At 41.6% G+C, this 16,578-nt stretch overlaps 1 protein-coding gene across 2 annotated transcripts in view; it reads left to right on the plus strand.

The window, feature by feature from the left end:
- CCDC171 (coiled-coil domain containing 171) overlaps window positions 1-16,578 on the plus strand; it is a 120,726-nt gene that overhangs the window by 35,608 nt on the left and 68,540 nt on the right. For both annotated transcript variants that reach the window (XR_008843905.1, XM_056519593.1), the window contains exons 9-11: window positions 3,481-3,619; window positions 10,087-10,189; window positions 12,382-12,485. Coding sequence is in view for 1 of the 2 variants with exons in the window: in XM_056519593.1 (XP_056375568.1) it covers window positions 3,481-3,619; window positions 10,087-10,189; window positions 12,382-12,485 (346 nt within the window). In the remaining variant the exon portion in view is untranslated. The remainder of the gene's footprint in view (window positions 1-3,480; window positions 3,620-10,086; window positions 10,190-12,381; window positions 12,486-16,578) is intronic.

Below are 16,578 nucleotides of genomic sequence, written 5' to 3' on the forward strand. Positions count from 1 at the left end.
CCTGGGCTGTCGGTTTTTCAGAGTTGAGAAATCACACTTTTTTCAGAGTGATTTCACAATTACTCCGAGTGATTTTTCCATTTTGTCGGGTTAACGCCCATTTTTGAGTAAACCACGCCCATTTTGTAGGATAAATTTAACTCTCCGAGTGTTTTTGAAAATGTAGGTCGAGCGCCTAAATTTTGGGCGCAGATTTGGTCGCACGCGGGATGCGACCAAATTTTGGGCGCAATAACCGAGAAAAAAACGTTGGTTCTCCTTTAGTAAATGAGGGCCACTGTACACATTACATACTGTACCTGCTTCATACACACATACTATACACATTACATACTCTACATGCATCATACACACACACATACTGTACACATTACATACTATATACATGCTTCATACACACACACTGTACACATTACATACTATATACATGCATCATACACACACACACATTACATACTATATACATGCTTCATACACACACACATACTGTACACATTACATACTATACACATGCTTCATACACACACTGTACACAGTACATACTATATACATGCTTCATACACACACACACACTGTACACATTACATACTATATACATGCATCATACACACACACATACTGTACACATTACATACTATATACATGCTTCATACACACACACATACTGTACACATTACATACTATATACATGCTTCATACACACACAGATAGAATAGATCAGTGTTTCCCAACCAGTATGCCTACAGAGGTTGCAAAACTACAACTCCCAGCATGCCCAGACAGCCTTTGGCTGTCTGGGCATGCTGGGAGTTGTAGTTTTGCAACAACTGGAGGCACCCTGGTTGGGAAACACTGGTATAGATAAACAAGTGCACTTTACATATAGTCATCCACAGTAGTAACACACACACACAGGCACAATACATAGACATACACATATGTACACACACACACATATATATACACACATATATGCAGGGACACCTACTGTAGTCAGGCCCCATATTGTACAGCCTCTGCGGTCTCCTTTCCTCACAGCTCTCTCCTCCCCCTCCTCCTGCTCAGACGGCTGAAGGCTGAGAGAAGAGTCCGGGCTGAGGGAAGATACCAAGTGCAGCGGGGGTGGGGGGAACATGATTGTGGTGAGGTGAGAAGAACTCCAAAGCTGCAAATTAGTTTATTTAAAAAAAAATGTCAGACATTCAGGGGCCCTCTTGTTCGACTGGGTGCCTGGGTCCCGGGACACAAACTTCAAGAGCAGGATTGTTAATCGCTACAGGACAGGCAAACACTGGCTGTGCTCTGGGGCCCCAGCCAGCTCGGGGCCCCAAGCAATTGCTTGGTTTGCCTGTCCTGTAGCGACGGGCCTGCTTGTGGGTAGTGTACCTCTTGGTAAGAGAACATTGACTGCTAGACATTTTTCTAGAACACACTCAAAGACATTTTGCCCAGTTAACAGACTTTAACAGTGGCACTTCACTAGACTGAGAGAAGCAGGATGGTAGTTTTAATAAATTAAGCCCCATCTAGGCCATTATTACCAAGCTGTTAGGAGCAGTGGTTATGCGAGGACAACACACGGCCATGAGGCTTCAGGCAGGCTAGGCAGACCACCAGTAGAGTATGGTGACCCCTAGTGGCCGGTTTTTAAACATAAATTTCACCCTGATAATAAAAAAAAATAATAATAATTACAATATATTAGAGATATGTTGTAGTACATAAGTACTACAACATATCAAAAAATAAAGTTGGTGACAGTGCCCATTTAAGTTTTTCCAAAAATTTCAACAACAAGGGATACAATCATGTAGCAAAGTTAGCGGGGTAAAAGCCCCTCCAATGCAGGAAAATGCACTAACGAGACAATACAATTCACAATGTTGAAGCTGATAGACACCGGGAACACAGAACCCATAGGCGGATAGTGTTATTTTTTCTATGTGTAATAATGGGAACTTCTTTAGTGATAGAATTAAGATCTGCATCAGTTTGAGTATGGCTTTTTTGAGTGTGCTGTTCAAATAAGTGTTTTTAAATAAAAAAAAACACACGTTCCTGGTTCTCTCTTGGTTTTAGGTCCCTCACGCAGTTCTTCCCTGGATACATTATTAATTTTACTTCTAGCTTGCTCACAAACTACCTAGAGGTAACCCCTGCGTTCCAATCTGGATTCTAGTTCATCAGCTTGCCTCTCAAAATCACTTTGTGTTGTTAATCCTTTTCAAACTGACCAGTTGGCCGTATGGGATACTGTCCCTCACTTGAGGGGGATGGGAGGATTTATAGTGGAGCAGAGAAATAGCTTTCCAAAAAACTGATGTTATTATGTGCTCATTCACTATATCTATTTTAATGTCGAGAAATTCCAGAGAGTTGCCTCCAAACATAGAGGTAAATTTCATGTTAACATCAGTAATGTCATTAAGATAGGAGACAAACTCTTGAATTGCTCGCTGGACCCGTCCCAGACAATGAAAAGGTCATCCACAAATCGTAACAAGAGTTTAATGTGGCGGTTGTAGGGATTTAGAGATGTGAAACTGTAATTTTTTTCAAACATTGCTCAAAAAATATTTGCAAATGAACAGGACATAGGTTTCCCCATCGCTGTCCCAGACTTTTGGTTATACCACTGTAAATTAAACTGAAAGTTGTTATTAGTATCCCTGTGAGCCTGTATACCCGCATCCTGAGGGATGCGGGTATACAGGCTTTCCACGTCTATCGATGCCAATGCAAATCCTGGCTGCCAATCAAACCCTTCAAGTACTAAGATCACACCCCCCGTATATCTCACATACGTGGGGATGTGTTTCAGCAGGGGGGCTATCAACCACTCGATATAACTCGAAAGGTACTCTGGGGGATCCTATCCCCGCCACTATTGGCCTCCCTATACTAAAAAAAATATATAGATGAGTGCATTATGTTAGAGCAGGATGAGCAGATTGATGTATATCCATTTTTTGGGGGAAAGGTTCCAGGATATCTTGTCATTTCATGTAAATATCTAATTGTGAATGGTTCTACTTAGTAATTGACAACTCTCTCTTTAGGCACACTTGCACACAACTGTCAATCTAACATGACTATTTACAGGTTCCCCTTAAGTAAGAGTTTATGGAGGCTGTTTTAGACCACAGCTATAGGTGTTCCAGTGACCTCATACCATTGATCTCACTATCATGGTGCAAAGCAGGACTTCAGTGGAGGCTGGAATGAAGGTCTTTCCTCTTCAGCGAGTTCTGCTTTTGTTTTGCACACAGTGATAGCTGGTGATTGGTCTGGAGACCAAGTGGGCAACTGAGGGAATTTTTAGAATTTAGCTGGAAATGTATTTTCAGTAAATGTTAATGTGAAAAAATAAATAATAATAATATACACATGCAGCTGATATCTTATGCAGTATACTTCACACTTTAGGATTTTTGTGAAGATCTTGTACATCAAGTTTTTATTTGTTCATTTGAATTCCAGATTGGAGAAAGAATATTCCTATATGGTGAATGAGTTTAAAGTGGAAATAGAGAAGCAAAACAAAATGATCACAGATCTGTCTGCAAAATTAAAGAAATCTGAAGAAAGCTTGGCCGTAGTGGAACAGGACCTTGAAAAGGTAAATGCTACTGAGCGGTTTATGTTTGCCGTTTCTGATAAAATCAAAGATCAGTATAAAACTGTTAAATATAGTTACATTTATAAACTTGGCCCTTACTTAAAGAGTACCTGTCACCAAACTAAACTTTTAATATATTGTTCCTTATGTAATTATAAGACAATATGCTATTTACTTGCTGTTAAAATTCTCAACCTTTTATGTTTTAATTTGATTGAAAAAATGGCCATTAGGTGGCTTTCCCTGCCGTAAGTCAAACAGTTGGTTTGGTCTCCTTCCGGCCTGGCAGTGCGTGTGGGGCATGGCAAGACACAACTCTCGCAGGCTTCAGTGATGTTGCGCCTGCTGGGGAACGCCCACTTTCTCCTGCCAGGAGCTCACACAATGTGAGCAAGGGGAAAGGTATGCTTTTTTTTTTAAATCTTTTTAATGCTCAGAAAAAAAATTTAAGGGTAGGAGGGGTGTTAGGAGTAGTTATGGAATATAGTCTGAGTTAGTTTAGAAAATATGGTTTTGTGACAGGTGCTGTTTAATAATGTTTAAAATCAATATTTATAATATTGTAAAATCAATATTTACAAATATAATACATCAACAAAAACAAATGTTCCTTCTGCAACAACCTCCCGAAATTCCCAGTGCCATGTGGTTGGCTTTTCATTGTTGCAAAGTAGAGACAAATCTCAGAAAATGACCCTAATGCTTCTTGCTATAGTTCTTGGTTTAAGGGAGGAGCATCTGCAGTGTTTCTACCGCTGTACAAATCACTAGTCAGACCACGCATAGAATACTGTGTACAGTACTGGGCACCAGTGTACAAGAAAGATATAGTGGAGCTGGAGAGGGTTCAAATACGGGCAACCATGGTAATACGGGGAATGGGAGGACTACAGTACCCAGAAAGATTATCAGAATTAGGGTTATTTAGTTTAGAAAAAAGAAGGCTTAGGGGAGACCTAATAACTATGTATAAATATATCAGGGGACAGTACAGAGATCTCTTCCGTGATCTATTTTTATACCCAGGACTGTATCAATAGGGACAGAACGTTGATCCAGGGATTTATTCTGACTGACATATTTAGAGTCGGGAAGGAATTTTTACCTCTAGTAGGAGGGTTTTTTGCCTTCCTATGGATCAACTCAATAGGGACTCATTAGGGTTCTAGGTTGAACTTGATGGACTCTGGTCTTTTTTCAACCTTATAAACTATGTCACTGTCTTCCTTTGGGCAGTTTTACACTGGCAGATGTATTGTAGTATTTATTGTCTAATCTACCAACATCATGTTATAGAGCATGAAGAGCTGAGCAGATAGATATATTTCTTTGTGATAAAAGATTCAGTAGAACATGTCATTTATTGATTGCCGTATGCAGTTTTGGACCGGACCTAAAACCGTAGTTTACTACGGTTTTAGGTCTGGTCAGGAAACTGCATATGGGTCAAAACTGAGCCGACCGGAGTCACCGTTTGACTCCGGTCGGATCATTAAAGTAAATGGAGTCACGGGCTGATCTGGCTGGGGTACGGGAGCGCCCGGTTTGCCCCGTATGTACAAAACGTGGTGTGAAAGCAGCCAAATACAAACAGTGTGCCTTTATAGTTCTTCCTATCCCTCGTATTCTCCTTCCTCTTTATCTGATGGTTTCAGATTGTCTTCCAGCCTAAAGGCTTTAATTTTCTATGGATTTGGTTGCTCATTGAGAGGGGACTCCTCCTTGGGGAACATTCCACTAGATCAGTGGAGTCATGCTGAACTTTGCATCATTGACACTCTCCAGATGTGCAGGGCGGTCTTTTCTTGGTCTTGGTTGTTGCAGGCTGTTGTAGATTATCCAACCTCAGTAGCTCTTTCTTTGCCATAGGGCATGCTTTTGAATTCAATTAAAAATTCTGTTTTTTAAATTTCTTTCCATCTAAGTAGTCAAAAAGTGTATTTGTCACTTAAAAAACTTTTGACATGTTCTAGCAATGTGTCAAAAGTTTTGATCAGTAAGAGTCTGAGTATTGAGACCCCCACCGATCAGGAGAATGAGCCAGAAGAAGACCGCACAGCCACGCACTCCTCTTCCTGCTCTGTATCACTTGAAAGAGACACGCTCCATAGACTTATACTGAGAGTGGGTCTAAATCACATAAAACAGAGACTGGAAAGAACACACTGAGTGCAGACTTCTGGCTTGTTCTCCCGATTAGTGGGGGTTTGAACACTCCCACAAATCAACACTTTTGACATGTCCCTGTCCAACACCATGACAGGTGACTGTGCCCATTTAAGCTAACCATACACATACAGTGGGTGTCCAATATTTGTCCCCAATCACGTACACGCTCAGCCCAGCATGCTTATGTTCTGAAGGGAAGCAGAGAAAGCCACTGTCTGACAACATGTCCGGTGCTTTTCTTCCCTGACATCTGCTGTCCTATGTACTGGATATGGCCATATTTACTTTCAAAGGTGATCCAAAGAACAACAGGATGCAACATAATCAGACCGGGGTGACTGCTGATATCGATCAGCACGCGTCTTGCGCAAATGCCCAGGGGGGGGGGGGGGGTTAATCAGAACGAACCCCCCCCCCCCCCCCACTCCCCCAATGTCGGCGATCACCAGTGAATTCACACCGGCGATTTGTGGCTATTCTGGGTCATACGGGTCTATGGCGACCAATAGCAGATCGGGGGCAGGGGGGTTAACTTTCAGATTCCCCGTTCTGCCCACCCACAATAGGCAGAGCAGAACGGGGAAACCGACAGGGACCGGCGCCGGAAGTCCACTTGCCCATCGGCGGAGGCGACGCTCGGCAGCGATGATCGGCGGCAGCAGAGGATGGCGATGCGGCTCCCTGGATCCTACGGAAGCTGGTGAGTTGCCTAACAATATCTGGAGTGCTACAGTTTGAGACCACTATACAGTGGTCTCTAAAATGTAGCCCTCCAGATGTTGCAAAACTACAACTCCCAGCATTCCCAGACAGCTGTTTGGGCATGCTGGGATTTGCAGTTTTGCAACAGATGGAGGGCTACAGTTTGAAGATCACTGTGCAGTGATTTCTAAACTGTGGCCCTCTAGATCTTGCAAAAACTACAACTCCTAGCTTGCCCACACAGCATTTTGCTGTCTGGGCATGCTGGGATTTGTAGTTTTGAAACATCTGGAGGGCCACAGTTTGGAGATCCATGTGCAGTGCTCTCTGAACTGTAGCCCTCCAGATGTTGCAAAACTACAACTCCCAGCATGCCCAAACAGCAAACAGCTGTCTCGGCATGCTGGGAGTTGTAGTGGCGTACTCCAGCTGTTGCATAACTACATCTCCCAGCATGCCATTCGGCGATTAGTACATGCTGGGAGTTGTAGTTTTGCAACAGCTGGGGGCACACTGGTTGGAAAATACTGAGTTAGGTAACAGAACCTAACTGAAGGTTTTCCAACCAGTGTGCCTCCAGCTGTTGCAAAAGTACAACTCCCAGCATGCACGGTCTGTCAGTACATGCTGGGAGTTGTAGTTTTGAAACAGCTGGAGGTTTGACCCCCCCCCCCCCCCCCCCCAATGTGAATGTACAGGGTACATTCACACGGGCAGGTTTACAGTAAGTTTCCTGCTTGAAGTTTGAGCTTCGGCAAATTTTTTGTCGCATCACAAACTCCTAGCGGGAAACTCACTGTAAACCTCTGCCAGTGCGAATGTAACCTAAAAACACTACACTAACACATAATAAAGGGTAAAACGCTACATATACACCCCCTTACACTGTCGTCGTCATCCGCCCCCCCCCCCCCCCCCCCAAAAAAAAAAAAAAAAAGAAAAACGTATTGTACGGCAGTGTTTCCAAAGCGAAGCCTCCAGCTGTTGCAAAACAACAGCTCCCAGCTTTTCCGGACAGCCACTGACTGTCCAGGCATGCTGGAGACACCCTGTTTGGGAATCACTGGCGTAGAATACCCCTATGTCCACCCCTATGCATTCCCTAATTCAGTCCTCAAATGCACATGGTGCTCTCTCACTTCGGAGCCCTGTCGTATTTCAAGGAAACGGTTTAGGGCCACATATAGGGTATTTCTGTACTCAAAATTGCACTACAATTTTTGGAGGTCTCTTTCTCCTTTTACCCCTTATGAAAAGGAAAAGCTGGGGTCTACACCAGCCTGTTAGTGTAAAAAAATATTAAAAATGTTACACTAACATGCTGGTGTTGCCCCATACTTTTTATTTTTACAAGCGGTAAAAGGAAGAAAAAAGACCGACAAAATTTGTAACGCAATCTTTCCTGGGTACGGAAATACCCCATATGTGGGTGTAAAATGCTCTGCAGGCGCACAACAAGGCTCAGGAGTGAGAGCGGACTATATACATTTGAGGCCTAAATTGGTGATTTGCACAGGGGTGGCTGATTTTACAGTGGTTCTGACATAAATGCAAAAAAAATAAATACCCACCTGTGACCCCATTTTGGAACATACACCCCTCACGGAACGTAACAAGGGGTATAGTGAGCCGTAACACCCCACAGGTGTTTCATGAAAATTCTTCAAAGTTGGGTGGAAAAATTAAGAAAAAAATTCACTAAAATGCTGGTGTTACCCAAAATTTTTCATTTTCACAAGAAAGAATAGGAAAAAAGCCCCCCAAAATTTGAAACCCTGTTTCTTCTGAGTAAGAACATATACCATATGTGGATGTAAAGTGCTCTGCTGGTGCACTACAAGAGAAGAGAAGGAGCACCATTGGGGTTTTGGAGAGAAAATTTTGTCCGGAATTGAAGGCCACGTGTGTTTACAAAGCCCCCATAGTGCCAGAACAATGGACCGACCCCCCCCCCCCACATGTGACCCCATTTTGGAAACTACACCCCTCATGTAATGTAATAAAAGTACAGTGAGCATTTACGCCCGACAGGTGTCTGACAGATTTTTGGAACAGTGGTCCGTGAAAATGAAAAATGTAATTTTTCATTTGCACAGCCCACTGTTCTGAACATCTGTCAAACGCCAGTGTGGTGTAAATACTCAGTGCACCCCTTATTAAACTCTGTGAGGGGTGTAGTTTCTCAAATGGGGTCACATGTGGAGGGGTCCACTGCTCTGGCTCCACGGGGGGCTTTGTAAACACACATGGCCCCTGACTTCCATTCCAAACAAATTTTCTTTCCAAAAGCTCAATGGCGCTTCTTCTCTTCTGAGCATTGTAGTGCACCAGCAGAGCACTTTGACATCCACACATGGGGTATTTCCACACTCAGAAGAAATGAGGTTACAAATTTTGGGGATAATTTTTCTCCTATTACCCCTTGTAAAAATGTAAAATTTGGGGAAAAACAGTATTTTTCTTTTTTTCATCAAACAGCTGTGGGATGTTAAGGCTCACTGTACCCCTTTTTACGTTCCTTGAGGGGTGTAGTTTCCAAAATAGTATGCCATGTGTTTGTTTTTTTGTTTTTGTTTTTTTTGCTGTTCTGACACCATAGGGGATTCCTAAATATGACATGCCCCCCAAAAACCATGTCAGAAAAACTCACTCTCCAAAATCCCACTGTCGCTCCTTCCCTTCTGAGCCCTCTAGTTAGCCTGCAGAACACTTGACATACACATTTGAGGTATTTCCTTACTCGAGAGAAATTGGGTTACAAATTTTAGGAAGATTTCTCTCCTTTTACCCCTTGTAAAAATTCAAAAACTGGGTCTACAAGAACATCCGAGTGTAAAAAATGAAGATTTAGAATTTTCTCCTTCAATTTGTTGCTATTCCTGTGAAACACCTAAAGGGTTAACAAACCTTTTAAATGTCATTTTTAATACTTTGAGGTATGCAGTTTCTAAAATGGGGTCATTTATGGGGTATTTCTAATATGAAGGCCCTTCAAATCCACTTCAAAACAGAACTGGTCCCTGAAAAATTTAGATTTTGAAAATTTTGTAAAAAATTTGAAAATTGCTGCTGAACTTTGAAGTCCTCTGAAGTCTTCCAAACGTAAAAACATGTCAACTTTATGATGCAAACATAAAGTAGACATATTGTATATGTGAATCAATAAATAATTTATTTGGAATATTCATTTTCCTTATAAGCTAAGAGTTTCAAAGTTAAAAAAAAAATGCTACATTTTCAATTTTTTCATCAAATTTTGGAGTTTTTCACCAAGAAATGATGCAAGTATCGACAAAATGTTACCACTAACATAAAGTAGAATATGTCACGAAAAAACTATCTCGGAATCAAAATGAAAGGTAAAAGCATCCCAGAATTATTAATGTTTAAAGTGACAGTGGTCAGATGTGCAAAAAATGGCTGGGTCCTACACTAAAAATTGGCTGGGTCCTTAAGGGGTTAAGCAGGAAGAGCTTTTAATGAGCGATAGTGTCATATGTCCAAAAGTATAACATAATGCAAGCTGTAATGCAAAAAGAGATTGCTTTGCTTTATATTTAACTATAAAATGTAATGTCTTTCTTACTGTCAACCAGAGCAAAAAATGCCAACTGTCCATAGAAGAGGCTTACAAGTGTAACGTGAGAGAACTACAGACATTGGTGGAAAGCTTTAATACGCCAAGCCATCGTCTATCAGGTTAGTTGAAGGTGCAGTGTGACAGATGCATCTGTCAATGTGTTTTAAAGTGACTCCATTGTGGGAATTGTACAGATGTCTCCTTCAGGCACCTTCCCCACACTTTCTCATTTGATGACATGATGGAAGTAGTCCTCACAGCAGTCCTCTACTCTGACTGCCCATGAAAGGCAAAGGGGAAGAGGACCTGCTGTTGTCAGTCCATAAGTTGATTTACAAGTTGTATGATTTGGGCGAACCATCAGGAAAGGGCACACAGGTTAGACATTGAATCCAACAGAGAAAAAGGTCTTCTCAATGTACCTGCAAAGGGAACAGATGTTTTCATGGGACTGAGCCAAATTCTACCGCTCACGTAAGGTTGTGGATTCATAAAGGTTATGTAGGACACTAAAGACTTCTTAATATTATGTTTTATGACATTCATTTAAAAAGTATTTTGCTTATAAATGTAAAATGCTCTGCATTATTACAAAACACAGAATATGACAGCTATGAAATGTAGCTTGGGCAGGAGGGGGATCCGAGGTCCCCCTATCTAATATATCAGGCTGTAATGTCTGAGAATATAATTTAATAGGGATTTGGGGACATATAACCATATTTGACAACCTTTGTGTCTACGGGGAAATCACAAAAGGGGGTAATAAAATGGTGCATGTGTACAATGTCTCACCAAATTCTGTCTTTAAGCCCTGCACATTTATATAGCTCATACCCCAACCTATGGAATTTAAACTTTATTTTGTTCTTTTTTGGCACACACCAAAATATGTGGAGGCCACACCTAAAAAACACTGCTAAACAATACAGACCACACAAATTGTCACCCATTGCTTTTGGAGCTGCTGATTGCTCCTGGTGTCCTGGTAGTTAATGTGCTGTTCTCTGTGCTGCGTCCCAGGCAGTCCGGGTGTGCCTGCTGCTCAGGCTGTTCTAGCCGTGGGTGGCTGACTGGCTCTTTGGGGGAGATTTATCAAAACCTGTGCAGAGGAAAAGTTGCCCATAGCAACCAATCAGATCGTTTCTTTCATTTTTGACAAGGCCTCTGCAAAATGAAAGAAGCGATCTGATTGGTTGCTATGGGCAGCTAGTCAACTTTTCCTCTGCACAGGTTTTGATAAATCTCCCCCTTTGTCACTACCTTCTTCTGTTACCACACAGTACAAGAAAGGGGCAGCGCAGGACAAACATGGCACTTGTTTCCTGCTTGTTATGGTAGTAGGGCTGGTGATGATGCTGGGGTATAATGTGTGGTGTGTCACTGATGCTATGTAATACAAAACATGATCTCTGTTTTAGATTTTATAAAAAATGCATCATACTGTACTTTTTAAAATCTTCCACTGATGACACCAAGGACCCCTGCCAATTGGCAGAGCAGCACCTAAAAGTAAATAAAACTTTATGTTGGCATGGGTGAACTGCAGTGCATTTCCCATTGACCTGAACACAAACTTCATTTTATTAGAGAATGGATTACGCCAGTAAAAAATATGTAGGGAAAAAGTGGAAAAAAAAAATGCAATTGCACAATTTTTTTTTTTTGGGGGGGGGGGGGGGGGGGGAAATATTTTTTTTTTTTTCTGTGGTCACCATACAGTAAAATTGAAGAAGTCTCGGCACTCGGGATTACTTTTCAAAGGTTTATTCAAGTACTTCGTTACTACGTGCACCGGGTGAGAAACCGAAGTGCCGACCATCTCTACTTTATTACATACAGTAAAATTGACATTGTAAATGTATTCTATAGGTCAGTATGATTCCAATAGTATCTTTTTATTTTTTTTGGTACCCTACAAAACTGCCAAAGGGGTCAAAGAAGAAATTTCCACACAAAGAGAAAATTACCGGAAAAAATGCCACAAGAAAAACGCAAAAACACAGGAAAATTCAATGACAGTTTTTAAGGTGTTTTTTTTTACAAAAAAAAAAATGCCAGAACAAAACTTCCATGGAATTCTAGCCTTACAGCTATCCAATGGTGTCTGTATCTGTTAGTAACAAAAAAGCTGACAGATTCCCATTAAGTAGTTAATTTACAATTTCTTCTAAAGTGTACTATTATTTCATCTATATCTAATTTCTTAGATGACTGGATCTTTCTTTACAGGAATTTTTTTTCCTCCATGTTTTTAATATCCTTTTGTGACTCTTTGTCTATGTCTTATTATTGTCCTTGTATTCTCCAGGGACATATAGTGATAAAGATGAAGCTGCTGGACCTGCTGTTCTTGAGGCTCTGAGACATACCTTGACAGATTACCAGAACAAGCTGGAAAGCACGTCTAATGAGGTAATGCTGACACTTTTTGGCTCCAAACAACTCGCCTCTGGCCTACTGTAGATGATTTTTTTTCTCTAGCTTATATCAAAGGTCTGGGGTCTGGGAATTGAAACTTGACAGCTTTCCAGTACAAGAAAAAGAAATCACTGCTGTCATCGATTTTCCTTCCGACATGGCCTAAAGTGCTGAATTAAATGAGTTCACGTACAGGTTGAGTAACATTTTGAACCCAGGCATTTCTGCTTATTTAGTATTAGCTTCATTCAAAATGTGGCAAAATCTCTCTCACACTCTCGGTCTCTCTCGGTCTCTGTCTCTCTGTCTTTCTTTCCCGGTCTCTCTGTCTGTCTCTGTGTCTCTCTGTTTTCAGTTTTTATTAGAAGAAGGTTTTTTTTTTTTTTTTTTTTTGTATGTGCAAATGTTTTTTTTATTTAAACTTTTTGAAAAGGAGGGGCGATTTAAACTTTTATTAGGGAAGGGGTTAATTTACTAATTTCACAATTTTTTTTGTCTCCATAGGGGACTATTACATGCAATCTGTAGATTGCATACACTGATCATTGCTATGCTATGCCATAGCATAGCATTGATCAGTGTTATTGGTGCTCCTTTACTTCTGCCTGCCAAGGCTGGCTGCAGTATAAGAGTGACGATCGGACGGCACAGAGTACGGTAAGGGACCTCCGGCCACCCTCAGCTGATCGGGACACTGTGATCCCAATCACCATCCCTGAGCTAACCGGCAGTTAATATCAGGACTTTAAAGGGGCGCACTGCCCCTAGACCAAGGTTAGGGGATAAGATTTCTGATCGCAGGTGTCCCGCTGCTGGGGACCCCCGCAATCTCTCCTGTAGACCCCTGAGTCATCAGCTCTCCGGAGCTAGGTTTGCTCCGTGGCTGATGACTCATGATACAAGGATCGACTGTTCGTTACGTCATGGCTCCCCAAGAACAAAGAAGAAGATGCCAGCGAGGTATAGCGGATCCCAGGTTTATTAAATGGATAAAAACAGGAACGGTAAGTACAGGGTTACGCGTTTCAGGCGTGTGACAGAACGCCCTTAGTCATACAAAGCAAGATAAAAAATGCCCAACTTATATAGGGGAAGTGATGTGGGGAAGGGAGGAGTTCCCAATCCCACAAAACTTTAACCCTTACATGGATACAAGTGGGAAGGAAATTTACCAATTGTAAATTAAAAACCTTTTTTATCATGATCAAAGCACAAAGATGTAACAATTCCCCCAGATAACATAATGTGATATCGAGTATCAATACAAATGTAGATATCCTAAATAAAAGGAACATCAAAAATATATAGCATAAAATATCCATACCAAAAAATATATATATGAAAAATAATATAAGATAGAAATATGGGGGATGAACGAGAACAAGATAGCCTAACGAGAAATGGTTAATATATTAAAATGAAACCATATAGCTCAAGGAAAAAACAAGAGACATATTAATAATGTAAAAGAATATCTTGTCTCTTGTTCAGACCTTTAGGCCAACGGGAATCCAAGGTCATGATCCAGAAAACCTTCCGAGACAGGAGTTTCTTTCTGTGATCACCTCCTCGTAAGGGGGCAGTGACACGCTCGATGCCCTGAACATGCAGGGTAGAGGTTCCACCCGCATGTTTTTGGGCACAGTGAGAGGAAACAGCAGAGATGTGGCATGAATTAAAATGCACAACATTGGATAGATGCTTCCTAATTCTCACTTTAAGGGGTGTCGATGTGCACTCCACGTACTGGGTTTTACATTCTCTACATGAGATGAGATAAACGACAAAAGTCGTATTGCAGTTGATGTACTGCTTGATCTTATATTCAGACCCAGTTGCGTAAGAAGTGAACGTGTCACCGACTTTCATCCTGGTGCAACAGGTGCAGACAGAATGTCCGCATCTGTATGAACCGGGATGACGGAGCCAAGTGGTGGTGGCTTAAGGAGTACTCAAAAAAAGACTAGAGGACAATAATTGTCCCAAAGTGGGGGCACGCCGAGATATGCATTTATAGCCCCCTGTCATAGACGTGGCGAGTGCAGGATCAGAAAGCATAATGGGCATAAACTTATGTACGATCCCGCAGACGTCACGAAAATCATTACTATATTGAGTACAGAACATGACCGGCTTATGGTGAGAATGAGAGAATGACTGATTTCTACGTGCTGAATTGGATTCTCTAGATTGAATAAGTTGAAATCTATTTTTAAGAGATACTATGTTGGTGGCCCGTTTTAGAGTCCAATCAGGATAACCTCTGTTTTTCAGCCTGGTCGTCAGGTCACTCATTTCCATGACAAAGTCCTCCATACGGGTACAATTTCTGCGGGCACGTATAGCTTCCCCTATGGGTAAATTCTTAATAACATGGAACGGGTGACATGACGACGCATGTAAGGTGGAATTGACAGAGGTATCCTTACGAAATGTCATAGAAATGATTTTAGATTGTACAGGATCACCTATTAAGGTGAGATCCAAAAAGGGCACCTCCCTATTAAATAGGGTGACGGTGAAGGATAAATTATCTGCATTAGAATTTAGGTAGGAAATAAATGATGGTAAATGTTGTTCATCTGATCTCCAAATAAAAATGCAGTCGTCAATATAGCGACCATAGTGGGAGATGGATTCCTTAAAGGGATTATTATCCGTAAAAAGGTATTTCATCTCCCACCAACTCACGTACACATTCGCCAATGAGGGTGAGAATTTGGCCCCCATGGCCGCCCCTTGTGGTCTGCAGGTAAAAAGTACGATCAAACATAAAAAAAATTATGAGAAAGTAAGTAGTCAATAACCTGAATGATGTACTCCTGCAGACCAAGGGGGTATGTCGAATATGTACATAAGAACCACTGTAAGGCAATCAGAGCCCTATCGTGAGGGATCACAGAATATAAAGAGCAGACATCTGCCGTGATCCACCGATAGGGTTCTGCCCTGGTAACCTTGTCCAAGGTGTATAGTAGGTGCTTAGTGTCCTGAATAAATCCAGGTATGGTAGGTATAAGGGGCTGTAGGAGGCTGTCTACCCAGGATGACAAGTTTTCATTCAATGACCCAATGCCTGCGACTATAGGTCGCATCGGGGGTGGAAATAAGTTTTTGTGTATCTTTGGCAAAGAATGAAAAATTGCCATGACTGGGTGAGGAACAATGATGAAATCAGCCTCTTTCTGTGTAAGAAAACCCTGGTTGATGCCGCTACGTACCAGTTCACACAAGGTGTTATGGAAGGATGCGGTTGGGTTGGTGGACAAAGGCCTGTATGTGGATGTGTCAGAAAGTAATGACAAATTCAACTGATAATAAAGGCCCTTGTCTAGCAACACAATCGCACCCCCTCTGCCTGTCTTATAATGACATCCTCCATATCCCTAAGTTCAGACAATGCAATTTGCTGCGATTTGTTAAGATTATAATGTACATTAGGTTGTCTTGAAAGTTTAATCAACTCTCGTTCAACAGACTCTTGAAATAAGTCCAATGAAGGGGTACGGGACATGATGGGGTAAAAGACAGCATTCCGAGTCTTGAAATCAGACTCAAAAGCTGTCGATGGCCCCACCAGTCTCATACAAAAGTAGTAAAGAGTCGGCACTCGTCTAGGTGGTGGTGCACGTGGACCAAGGGTACAAATGGTAGATGAAAGAAATCCCGGCACTCGCTTTGTATGCTGAATCATAATGGTTTTATTAATCCATATGCAAGATAATAGAGCGACTCACAGGACGCGTTTCGGCCAGGTGGCCTTTGTCAACTGATCTACCAAATAGAGATCACAGGTGTACATATATAGGGAGAGGAAGCCCTCCCCTTCCGGCTCATAGGTGAAAACACCTGACAGCTGAGTCGGGAGGAGACTGCATCTTACAAATAATACATAAACAAAGGAAAATAAATAAATATAAGCCAATAATGGTAAGGGAGCAGCATGAAATTCATTGGATACAGTAGTCATCAAGGAAAAAAACAAAATATCTGTACTTGGACTATATAGAGATTCGTTTGGAATCATTCTGACCGTGCTCTATGCTTGCAGTGATGAGTGACAAGAAGAGATATCAATGTGGTCTCT

The sequence above is a fragment of the Hyla sarda genome, chromosome 1, assembly GCF_029499605.1.
Source record: "Hyla sarda isolate aHylSar1 chromosome 1, aHylSar1.hap1, whole genome shotgun sequence".
NCBI lineage: Eukaryota > Metazoa > Chordata > Amphibia > Anura > Hylidae > Hyla > Hyla sarda.